At 35.2% G+C, this 12,860-nt stretch overlaps 1 protein-coding gene across 12 annotated transcripts in view; it reads left to right on the forward strand.

The window, feature by feature from the left end:
* Positions 1 to 12,860, forward strand: part of Prosap (SH3 and multiple ankyrin repeat domains prosap) — a 188,815-nt gene that overhangs the window by 60,600 nt on the left and 115,355 nt on the right. For 3 of the 12 annotated variants that reach the window (XM_089857211.1, XM_089857212.1, XM_089857213.1), the window contains exon 1: positions 10,458 to 10,757. The exons of 3 other annotated variants lie outside the window; for them this stretch is intronic. In XM_089857211.1, coding sequence (XP_089713337.1) covers positions 10,597 to 10,757 — 161 coding nt within the window. In that variant the 5' untranslated portion in view covers positions 10,458 to 10,596. Of the gene's footprint in view, positions 1 to 4,314; positions 4,801 to 10,456; positions 10,758 to 12,860 lie in introns of those variants that run through there. 6 more of the 12 variants (XM_089857210.1, XM_089857223.1, XM_089857215.1 and 3 more) reach the window with 4 other exon arrangements.

The raw sequence follows: 12,860 nt of genomic DNA on the forward strand, positions 1-12,860 counted from the left end.
GAGTAACAAACAATATCGATTAGAAATCCTTGGAAACTTCGAGCTCGTTTCTGAAAGCTTTTCAGTTACTAATCACAGGAGCAGATGACAAAGGAGTCTCGGACGCTAGCTTCCACAATATAGAGGGCAATGGGACCCGCGTACGTCACAGCTGTAGCGGTATCGTTTGCCATAGAGGCGCTATCAGACATTATAGCAGACGATGCTTTTGGTGGATTATATCTGGCACCAAAGTCTGCTGGGAATTTTTTTGTAATAACGGACTAACGGTGGCTACTGAGGTTCGTCTTACCTGATCGCGACATAAATATACACAATATAATTACTTTATTCAAACAGCTGTAATCGTTGGTATTAAGATAAAAGATAAGACTACATTTTGTGACCTTAAAGGTAAGAATTATTAATTGACTGCTACAAGAGGTTGGAAACGTCACTGTCTCTTACTTTTTGGGTTTTAAAAGATCGTGAGTGATTTCTTTTCCAAACCTCTTGTAGCTATCATTTAATTGAAGAAGAAATTTAGAAAAATTTGGCATTGAAACACATTTTAGTTTTTTAATAGTGTACATACGTTACTCGCTGGGCTTTTCATTATCAATTTTAGTCTAAAAAAAAGATTAAAAAGCCGTTGAAATCCATTTTTTAACTCTAATACTCATTAAGCCTAGGCTAATTATAAGCAGACGATACGTATTTTTAAAGAGAGGCTCCAGACGCGATTTCCCAGATCTCCTTTCGAGACTTTGCAGCCACGCTATTGGTGGGAAAATAATGCTCAAATTTTCTACGAGAGGTGGCACTGGCGTAATGATTTTGGTTAATAACCGTGACGTTCGCGGATCCCATTGCCCTCTACATTATGGAAGCTAGCGTCCGAGACTCCTTTGTCATCTGCTCCTGCTAATCACAATTTTGATACAATGTATAGAAAACTTCTAAATCCAGTTTTATATAGTAGAGATGAAATTCTTTGGACTAAATCCACTTCGATTTATCTAGACACTTTCCCATGGTGAAAAATATAGAAACTTTTCAGTCTGGTGGATTAGCGAGCGCTCTTTTTTTGGTACAGAAAAGATGAGAAAGGAGTAAAAAGGAGACGTAAACAGTAAAGTCAGGTCTCATGGGGTTTAGAGATAGTATAGCAGTGCTCAACATCACGTGATGAAACCAGCTGGAAAGCTGATTGGTGAGAAAAAGCCTCTCTGAAAACCCCCTTTCCTTTTAGCCAAGTCCTAAAAGAGAGTAGAAACCCCGGTTCCCAATGGATAGACGCTTACGACTTCCAAAAAGGGTCAAAACTCGTACTTAATAAGTTCCAAGCATTGTCAAAGGCTTATTAATGCTCTAAGCTGATTAATTTGAAGTTACCTTTTGAGCAAAGTGTGGTAAGGCCGAAGAACAATGGGTGTTTTTGAGTCGAAAATGTTCTATGACCTTTTCCTAAAAGTCAGTTCACAAAACCGGCAAACGCTGGGGACGGCAAAGGTTGATGTAAATACGTTTTTGGAAACTTCATCTTGACTCAGAAAATTTCGTTTTCACAATTCTTGTTAGCTTCGCGTTCATTTACTTTAAGGATGCAGTAGGGTTTGCTTTGAACAACGCTTTCAAGTTATCTTGACGCTATTTCCCTCTTCATAGACAGGAAGATGTGGTTTTTGTACTGTTACCGCGATACGAGGACATAGTTCCTTCCTTGGTACTATTGCACTTTGTTCGTTAAATTAGATGTAATACGATGGAAGGCTCTACACGTAATCCATAATCATCCTTTTATCTCGTTTATCCCGCCTTGGGTGTTTATTATTTCATTAATCATGAATATGAGACGATATTGCCTGATATTTGGTCCAAGTTCTGGAGGATCCAGCTTAGATGTTGCAGTCATTATCACGCTTCCCCAAAGGCCCGAATTAGGCTTAATGTTGAAATAATAAGGAGGCCTACTGTCTAGGGGTTCTTATCGAGGTGTCTTATTTTTGTGTCGTCTGCTATAGTTGTTGACGTGTAAGGTTTGAGAATAATTAGTGTTATCGGCCTGTGGGTTCGTCAGAGGCTCTTGTTACTGGTAGTAGTAGTAATAATAATGAGGAGGTCTACTGTGACACTGTCTAGGGTTCTTATCGAGATGTCTTGCTTTGTGTCGTCTGCTATAGTTGTTGACATGTAAGGTTGGAGAATAATTAGTGTTGCTTTTGTGTGGTGTCGTCAAAGGCTGATTTTACTGGTAGTACCAAGAAGAGATATCTAGTTTACTAGGGAGAAGGTATAAGATGCCTAAGTATTCGCGCGCCATAGTCCTGCAGTCCCCCTTTCAAAATACAAGGGGGGACGTAAAAGGAGGCCGGGCGAAATTTCGCCTCTCCTCAGTCGGAAAATATGACTGTAATTTTCGTCATTCGCGTCGCGCTGACGTGAGTTTTCAATTAAGAACCAATGAGATGCTGGTTGTAATTTAGAGGCGGGGATTAACTCCGGACCTACGTAACGTTTGGACTGGAGATAAAGCTAGAAATGGGGCGAATTTATACCTTCTCCCTAGTAAACTAGATATCGCTTCTTGGTAGTACCATAGATAATCTCATAAATAAGAAAGTGCAAAAAATTACTTGTGATTCGACTCCGATTGGTCGACCCAGGCTTTTCATCGTTACTTTCTGTTACTTCTATTTGTCTTTGATATGGACTATTACATTAATTACTTGTAGAGAAACCAACACAATGGTGCCAAGAGGCACGCGGGATGCTAGCCAATTAGCACTATCCTCTAGCGGTGGTTCTTGGCACGAGGGAAATAACCGAAGAAGGTGATTACCCCCGCACCTGTGGTGTTTGAGCACTTCTCTTCGGAAATTAATGAAATAGTCTATACAGTACCTCCTCGGTTGTCAAGTTGAGTTTTCTAATTTTGGAAAAGGATTAGTGCTATATGTTTCTATAGAAATTTTTGGAAGTACTAAAAGCTTCCTGGGTCACGAGTAATTGAGTTATCAAGAGGTTTTATTGGATTACCAATATAGTTCCTTCTAAAGTGGTTTTATACCAAATGAAGTGGTATAGATGGAACTTCTAAAAGATCAATAAGTTTATATAAAAATTATCGAGTAGGGGGTACACAAAGGTCATGAAATGGTTTTTGGTATATTTAACTAGCAAAATCGCTGAACTACTGATAATTGAATTGAATGTAAATATGAAAGTTAATAGCGTATGTTCAAAAGATATGTTCACCATAAGTTTGTTAATCTCTGGTTACAAACTGGAGCTTGTAATTTTGATGTGAGTGAGTGAGGTAGGTCATAGATTCGAGGAGGTAAAGCGAGGGAGGCCTGGTGAGGCGCTGCTGTCAAAGGGTTAAATACGTTTAGCTGAACATAATCTAGAATTTATGTACCATAAGTTCAAGATATGTTCCAAAGTTTGTCACTGGTTAAGGTTAATGAGAGCTTGTCATGAAGTGATTGAAGTAGGTCATAGATTCGAGGTAAAGTGACGCCTGGTGAAGGCGCTGTCAAAGGTTTAGAACAGACTAAATAAGAAGATGGAAGTTATGCAAAACCTAGAGTAGGACTTTAACTCTCGCTTGTCGTTCTGGAACTAGCTCGAGCTTAAGTCTCTAGCATTACGAAGCACAGAAAGTGTTATACTTTTGAAACATATCTTATAATCCTATGTTAATACCAACAAATAAAGCCTAGAACTCCATTGACTAGCTCCTAAAAGCATTCTTTCCATCCTAGCTACTAGAACACTTCCAAAGGCGTTCTACCCTGAACCGTTTATTAGCCTGACCCTCGAAGTGTAAGTTTTCTGTTCAAACAAACACCCGTGGAACACAGTTCCAGTGGCACCTAAATAGCATTTTTTAAAATACGTTTTCAAAAATCGACCCTAAACTGCTAAAATATCGATCAAAAATCCAGGAGCTACCTACTGGCAGATATTACCCCCATCCCCTCATCCTCTCCTGCCAAAAAAAAACTAGAATTGATTCCATTCCCACGGAATCTAAAACACACTATTGAAAAAACAACTCTCGTAATAAGTAAAAGAAATAAAAAACACTTTATCTCAAGGATATTGAAAGAAAAATGCATCAACAATTAAAACAATGAACATTCCTTTTATAGGCCTAACAAATCTAAGGTCAAAAACCGCTAAAAACGTTTAGTTCAGTGAAATAAACGTAGATGGCGCTAGCTAATATTAACCGTACCGCGTAAACTGAAAGAGAAACCGATTTCAGATAGAGAGAGGAGTGTAGAGAGCGTATGAGAGATTCAGGGAAGGGATCCTGTGGCATAGAACTTGGAACTTTGGAAGCCAACAGCGAAAATCAAAGCGTTGCTAGCGACGCTAGTGGTTACATCACGTTTGTTGCTGTCGCTATCGTTCTTGGTGCAATTCCCGTTACCCTATCCTTTAAGTCAACGTTATTTCATTGGATATAAGAATCGGTTGATTAATTTCGTCTGTTTATTACAAGTGCGCGACATTTGTTTATATTTTCTGGATTAATTAAAGCAAGACGCTATTATTTAATTTCGTTACACAAAAAATTGATTACTATAAAAATATTTCGCCGGCTTATGGCGCGGCCATGCGCGGCAACTCAAACGGCGTCTTTGCGTCGGCCATCGACTGTGATACGTTAAGCCTTGGTCATCCGATGTAAACACCGTTTAAACCCTAGTTAATACCCGCACGTCAGTTTGTGATTAAAGTATTTATCGGAACCTAAATTAACCTTCTTCGTAAGCCTAACGGCAATTTCAATTTTTCATAATTTTTAAGGTAAGAAAAATCTGTTTCAATCTTCATATGGGGAAATGGATCTTTGACATTTAGGTTAAGCCTAAGAAGCCCAACTTGCAGGCGCCATTATATACTTTGATTTAGTTTTTTTTTTGTGTCAAGCCGTTCATGTGTGTATTTGATTAAGTTTAATGATTAAATATTAAGATTTAGGCTTAGGAAAAATTAAAAATTGCAGGTGGTTACAGTAATTAATAAATGTCAGTGTGTATACAACTGTCATATCGATTATATGGTTTTTATAATTCATTTAAATTTTAAAAGGGGTAATTTTTAGAGTTAATTTAATTATCTTAGCAATTAAGACTGGTAAATACGTTAAATAGACCTTAGGGAATGGTAACTTTAGCCTTAGGAAGTTTCCACACCCTGGAATTAGGTTCAGAGCGCAAAAATCAATAGTTGCTGCATGGGGGGAATTATTGACAAGACCTACTTTCTTCGTTGGCACTTACTTGCTTTTAATACTTGCCTAGCTTTTACTCGTTAACGTATAGACCATTTGCTAGGCCTAATATGCAATTTATGTAGACGTTTAGGGTCTTTTATAGTGTAGTTAATAAGGTACATGCTCGTATTGCCTATTTAATTCAGTAACGTAAGGACATAATTTATATCAGAAGCGTATATATTACTTCTCTTCGAGAGAAGTGTACCACGCCAAAGCGTCAGGGGTAATTCGTAATTGTAACATTCTTCCCAACAACATCCCTTAACGTTTATGTGATACCCATCTGAAGTTTCATGAGCGGGAGAGCAAACAAAAAGGGTAATTCCCGCGCCTGGGAAGAATCATGTTACATTACTAAAGTATTGAGAAGATACAGAGTGTTATCCTTCTCCTATTATCTCCTCCTGTTTATATGTACATAAAGGATAGTACAGTCTTAATTCCCTCGCCTGGGAAGAATCATGTCCTTACATAACTAAAGTATTAAGAGGATACGGAGTGTTATACTTCTCCTATTATCTCCTTCTGTTTTATATGTATATAAATGAAAGTACAGTCTCAACGTTTGTGACAGGTTTAAGTAGAGGTTGAAGTATGAAATTAATCTCAATTTCATCATGAATCTATACCTATAAAAATCTTGACTGTGGGCTGATAAAAGCATATACTTTCATAATACCGAAGCTGAAAATATTTTTCGTTATTTGTAACTAGTGTGCACAATCCACTGCCATTTTACAAAATGGCGGACAAAAATTTATAAAACTCCTAGACGAAATAACGTCAGAACTATTTTAAACCGCTGACATTGTTCAAAACTTCAATATTACGTTTTTTTATTGATTGAATACACAACCATCTGATGGTTAGTGTCTGCACGAGTGCGATATTCGTGATTGAATTAAATAAATTCTTTGTTATCCTATTTTATTAACCTAGACCTAATGAACTAGATTATAGACGTACCTTATGTGTACTGTACTGTATACTGTTTACCGTTGAAAGCTCGATCATGAACACACCTGTGTACTGTACTAACAAATCAACCTCAGTTTACCTTAAATTATAATGGGATTAACATTGTAATCATGATTAATATTAATTGCTTTTCGCTCCCTTTTATTCAACCGTTACTAAATTAAAATTTAAATTATTAAGAACCTCAATTCAATTCATGCCTCGCTACTTAATAATATATTAAACAATTAGCTAATTAAATTAAAATGGGATTAACATTTTAATCATGATTAATATTAATTGCTTCTACTTCAACCGTTACTAAATTCAAATTTTAAATTATTAAAAACCTCATTCATGCCTCGCTACTTATTAATGTATTAAACAATTAGCTAATTAAGTTAAAATGGTATTAACATTGTAATCATGATTAATTTTAATTGTTTCAACTTCAACCGTTAATAAATTCAAATTATTAAAACCTCAATAAAATTCTTGCTTCCCTAATTTTTAATTCATTAAACAATTAGCTAATGAAATTAAAATTGGATTAACATTATAGTCATGATTAATATTAATTGTTTTTAACTTGCAAGCTCTTCCATTCGATACTACAAAAATTCAACCGTTACTAAATTCAAATTTCAAAAAAATATATCGGTATAAAATAAATTTCTATGTAACGACATTCTCGAGTCGTTACTCTTTAATTATTGGACAATTAGCGGTTGAAAAAAATCCCGATACGGGTACCGGTATCTCAACTATATAATACTCCTTTTAACATGCCATCAAATGTAACGATTCGATTTTCAAATATATATATATATTTTTTTTTATTCTCCTATCAAATCACATCACTCAGATGGGTGAAAGATGTTTTAAAATAAGAACCAGTTTCAACAAACGTTCATGGATAAAAACGAAAAGTGTACTTCGTTCACAGTGTCCAGTCTTTGACTGTAGACGCCTTGTAAAATGAGAAGCAAACGACACTTCTCTCAATGTCTACACGAACCAACAATAGAGAGCTTTCAGATGGGATAGTTGTACGTCACACCTTCCCAAGTCTTACCGCCGTTCTGGTAGCCATATTGGGTGGTCTCAGCTTCATTCCTGCTTTAAATCCACCAATATGGCAGCGGAAACTATGTCACGAGACTCAGCTCCTCCTCCAACTGAAAGCTCTCTATTTAGACAAGAGGTTTTTGTAGGTCAAAGGGTTATAAAAATAGAACTCTGATTTGAAGGTCAAAGGGTTATAAAAAAAGAGCTCTATTTTGGCTGTAGACGCCATGGAAAATGAGAAGCAAACGATACGACTCTCCTCTCAATCTCTACACGAGACAACCAATCAGAGAAGAGCATTTTTAGGTGAAAGGTTTATAGGAAATTTTACTCTATCCAAACGTTAGTTCTTGGTACTGGAGCTAGCATCTGTTACTTTACTAGTCTATTCGCGCATGATCCCTGTGCTACAGTCGTGAAGGGAAACATGTGCAGAGGGGTCGACACTGTACTGAGAAATAAAGTTGGCGAGTCTCATGGCGCGAGAAAGCTTCAATGAAGTACACTTTTTGTTTTTAACTATGAACCTTTGGTAAGTTTCATCACCTGATAAAGATGGGGTGGCATTTTTATGTACGGGATAATAACCTCAAAGGCTGATAGTCATTAATGCTACCGTCTGAGAATTTAACAATTTACATACCATAGCGTACTAACAGTAATTATTTAATTAAAATTATAGGGTACGTTTTGTTGTATGCATGTCGTTCATTGGCTTCAATTTTGAAATATGTTAATTTCACGTTGTATGTTATTCTCAGCTTTTAATATTATTTATTATCAAGCAGGTAATGCGAAGTAGTTGAAAGTGTAACAGCACATGAGTTTGAAATAAATGTTTCTTTATTGTTACCAAGTTAACATCATTATTTAAAGGTATTATTCAAAATGTAAAAGATTGTGATATTACACTTTGAACTACTTTACATAACCAACTTAGATACTTCTACCGTCCTTTAAACGTAGATACACTTCTGTTAGATAAAAGGTTCTTTCTCTTAGATAGGAGGCTATTGAAATTGTCTAAACAAGATGAGCAAGTTGATATGTGTTTCTCCAAATGTGTTAATACTATTTTCTGGTTTTAGGGGCCAAGAAATATTTGGGGTCGTACCTCCAAAACAAAATGCTTTAGACCCCACGCTCTTTGACACTTTCATTCAATCTGTCACAAAAACACTACTGCAGACTTATCACAAACACCCTTCATGTATAAAGAGAGATAATTTTAATTTTGCGTTACTCTTTTAACAGCAAACTGAAAAAAATTAAATTAATTTAATTTATTCAAAACATTGATGATCGTTAAGTCTTGAATTGTTATTACATTTCGAAATACAAAAATATTTTTCAAATATATAATTTATTTTTTATTATGGAACAACACACATTAAATTATATCCCCTTAAATTTTATTTTACATTTTTTACGTGTTATGATTGTTCCATTTGTAACTTTGGATTGTTATTATTATAAACACCTAATCCAGTTTCGAATTATTAAACTAAACTAAACTAAATGAAACAATGAAGGGAATTCCGTTAACTTTGAAAAACTTATTCAAAGTCACGCAATGCTATATAATAATTTTTGTTTTAAGACGTTAAATAATAATTCAGTTCTTAAATTACAACCATTTTTTTCTGAACTCATTGTTCAGACGTCCTTGGATGGTGAAACAAAAATGTACCCATTAGTCTTGACCTTATACTACCCTTAATTATTATTATGGTGCCAGATTTTCGTAATACTGACAAGAAACATTGTCCATATTTCAATTCTTATATATTTTTTTTAACCTTTGAACCCGGCGGCTTAAATTATTCCCGGGTTGAGACAGAGAGGTTGGAAACTTCTTGGTAGTAGTGTGTAATTTTTTAAAGAATAAACAAATGGGTGGGGCATAGTGTCGTCTGCTGGATTTATGGTTAAAGACGGACAGGGCTGGAAATAAGAAAAAAATTCTTATAGAACATGTGTCCAGTGACGTCCCCTTTGACTTGAAAATTTTTAGGACATTGTCCACTGAAGTGTGCAAAAATAGTGTCGCATCTTCATAGTTAAGCTATCAAAACTAAGCAAAATTTATTGGTCAAAATGTCCAGTTGTTTATAAAATTATGGGGCATTTTAAAATTTTATTGGACAATGTCCAGTGTCCTGTGCTTATTTCCGGCCCTAATTGGCGGAATACCTGGTATCTGGTACAAAGATCATATATATATAGTGCTTCAACGTTACCCGTCGACTAAATTTATTCATTTCTGATTGAAGTCAAAGCCATATCTAGTGTCTTTGCTGTCCACATACTGAACGTTCAGTATTTAAGTAAACAAAGTGGTCAAACACTTGACTAAGGCTCTATAAGCTAAAGATAACGTTGGACCACCACCAATTGACCTGGAGATCATCTCAGTAAGAATATTCAATGTATTGAATTGAGTGACTCTGCGTTCAACAAAAGCCTCCATAAGCTAAAGGTAACGTTGGACCACCTCCAAATGACCTGGAGATCATCTCAGTAAGAATATACAATGCATTGAATAACTGCCATTAAGTAACACGTTGCTTTGACCTTAGAAATTCCTTCAATAAAAAAATACCTAACCCTGAAAACCCTGCTCTATAATCCCTACCCCCTACTGTGAGCAGGACAGTAGCCAAAATAGTAACAGCATCTATTGACCTTTCGTATATTAAAACCTACAAAAGCAAACCATTCAGTGCCGCTACTGGATAATGGCTTTTTAGCCTCGGGTAAATCGAACGGCAAATTGACCTAAAACCGTTACATTTTGGGCGTTTTTTAGTATAAAGGGGTAAGAAGGGGATCTTGGCTTGGAGGAGAAAGGTGAAATGGAGTAGTATTTTTATTGGACCATGTGCCTCTCTATGAAAGTCTCCAAGATGACCTTACGTACGGTCCTTAATATACATCTTTGGTAGGGGATTGTTAAGTACTGCCGCCTAGCGCCATTTTAAAATAGAATCTGCTAGGATGCAAAGTACTTCTTTGCCTTAGATGGGGGTAACGAGACTACGTTATAAGGTATGGAGATTACTACTCCATCACACCTATCTCCTCTAAGTAAGAAGGGGAGTAACTCTGGGTTCTTTTCTGTGGACCCTTCACCTGGGGTCGCTTGGGTTTCTGTGTGATAAAAAAAATTTCAAATCATTTCAGTAGGTTTTTTGCTTGTGCACGGAGGTACCGTTTTTTGGGTGCTGGTTAGGCCCAGATTTTAACGCTGCAACGTGTGAATTTTAGGGTTAGTTCGGTATTAGTTAAAACTAATTAAAATGTTGAGGTTATTGAGCTACGCGAAGTCGCTTGGCGTTGTAGTTGAAGATAATGATGATTTTGAGTGGACTCAAGTCATTAACAGTTTTGAAGGTTACGCGTTTGGTGTACGGGCTACTTGGATTTCGTGTTCATTTAAATTCAAGAGGAAAACCAAAAGGTAGACTTAATTTTAATTTATTTCTTATTATATAATTTTTATATCCATGTATGGAATTTTTATACACTAAAAATTGCGTAACTTAAGGGGGAATATTTTAATCTTGATTAAATTCCGAACGGTTCAAGTAATTAATTCAATTAAAACTTTTATAACTAATTTCTGAAATATTTGGAATGAAAGCCATAATGAACAACAATATAAAATGGGAATATTTTAATTTTCATTAATTTCCGTATGGTTAAGTAATTAATTAGATTTAAGCATTTTAATTTTATAACTAGAAATATTTGAAAAAAATCAAAGCAAACAATTAAAGGGGAATATTTTAATCTTGATTAATTTCCAAAGGGTTATAAATATTTGGGAACAAAAAAAACTAAAACAAATTAAATAAAACGCTTACAAATATCAAAATATTATTTGTGAACTTTGAACTTTAAGCAGCTCTCGTTAGAAAAACCTAACCCTCAGACTAGACCGGCGATATGACCTTTATATGTTAATTACCTCATTATTTATAGGCTTAATTATTCCATCCGTAATTAACGGATTACACACCGTATATCATCACCACGCAATAATTACCAAACTTTATACTTAAAGCTTTTTAAAAGAAATAGTTGGAACAGTTCGACTTTAGTAAAAATTAAGAATCGAAACGGGTAATTTGTAGACAGCTAATTATAACAGTACTTAAAAATCATTGCTAGTGTCTACCACAGACTATAAAATATATTTTTCCCACGTTCAAGTTCAATTAAAGATTCAAGGTAAATTTCAATATTAAACATTTTCCCACCGATTTTATTTATCCCCATTTATATTTTAAAATATTATTTAGTTAAGGGGGAAATAATTTGCTTAACCCGAGGCACGATTAGTGGCATCGATTCAACGTTTAAGTCTTTTCCTTAAGTAAGGTCAAAGTTCAGACATCATAAAATATCGACAAGTCTATCTAAAGTTTTACCAGGGATAGATTTAATTTTAGAAGTAGGAATGGAGACCAGAGTAATATCTGGGCGCGCGTCAAAGTCCCGGACCCCCTTCCACGAGACGGAGGGGGGGGGGTATGAAAGAAGAGGCGGATCATAGCGACAGAGGTAAAAAGGAATTAGGTAGTTTTCGCCGTCCCCGTCAGCAACGTCATCAAAGCGTAGTTTAAAACTGAGCCAATAAGATAATTTAAACTTTTCGTTACGTGTTGGTTGGAGGGGCTCTATACTGGGTGGTCTATGAGTCGGACTGAAGTAAATACTAACCGTTCTCCATTCCTACTTCTAAAGTTAAATCTATCCCTGTTTAGGCCTATCCCCCATATAAGCAGCACTAACACTTGAAAAGAAACGTTGACACGTGCTACAGCTCTTTGTCGGCTACTACAATACTACTTGACAATGTTCACTTCAAGTACCATACATCCAAGCATGTGCCACGCGTGTCTCTAATCTTGTAAACATCACATCACATCACTTGAACACTCGTACCATCCTAACTTCATAGTGAAAATGACGCCATTTCTTACACAGAGATAACTCTTGGTATGGTCTAAAGTTAGGTTGACTAACTTTCATTTTACAAAAAGTGAGATAACCGTATGGCGGCCATGTGTTGATTTAAGCAGATTTAAAATAAAACGCGACTAAAGCCATTAAAAGTGATTAAGTACTTAAAAAGTATGTGTTTAATTAGCGTGAAGTTCTTTTTGTAGATATGTGTATGTTATTTTAAGTGAGATTATCTCAGATTAAAATTGAGCCCGAATTTTATCTTAAATCTTAATTGAGATGAAAAAATAATAATTATCAAACGTTGATAACATGAAGTAAATATTTTGAAGTCAACTATTGAATCATTTACAGTAAATTTTTGAAAATATAAATTTTCTTATTAAAAATTCATGTAACTCTGAAAAACCACGAAAACATTGCAAAATTATATATCTTTGAATTGCTTGAAAAATCAATAATTCTATTCGTATTGAATTGTTCAAATTGAAATACACCTAAATAAAGATTGAATGAATTTTATTATTAAATAATTTTCCATAATCTTTAATCTGTTCCATAAATCCAAAAATTTATTCAAACTTTCCATAGA

The sequence above is a fragment of the Phalangium opilio genome, unplaced genomic scaffold, assembly GCF_054372755.1.
Source record: "Phalangium opilio isolate 3A_F unplaced genomic scaffold, DU_Popi_V2 ptg000217l_1, whole genome shotgun sequence".
Classification (NCBI taxonomy): Eukaryota; Metazoa; Arthropoda; class Arachnida; order Opiliones; family Phalangiidae; genus Phalangium; species Phalangium opilio.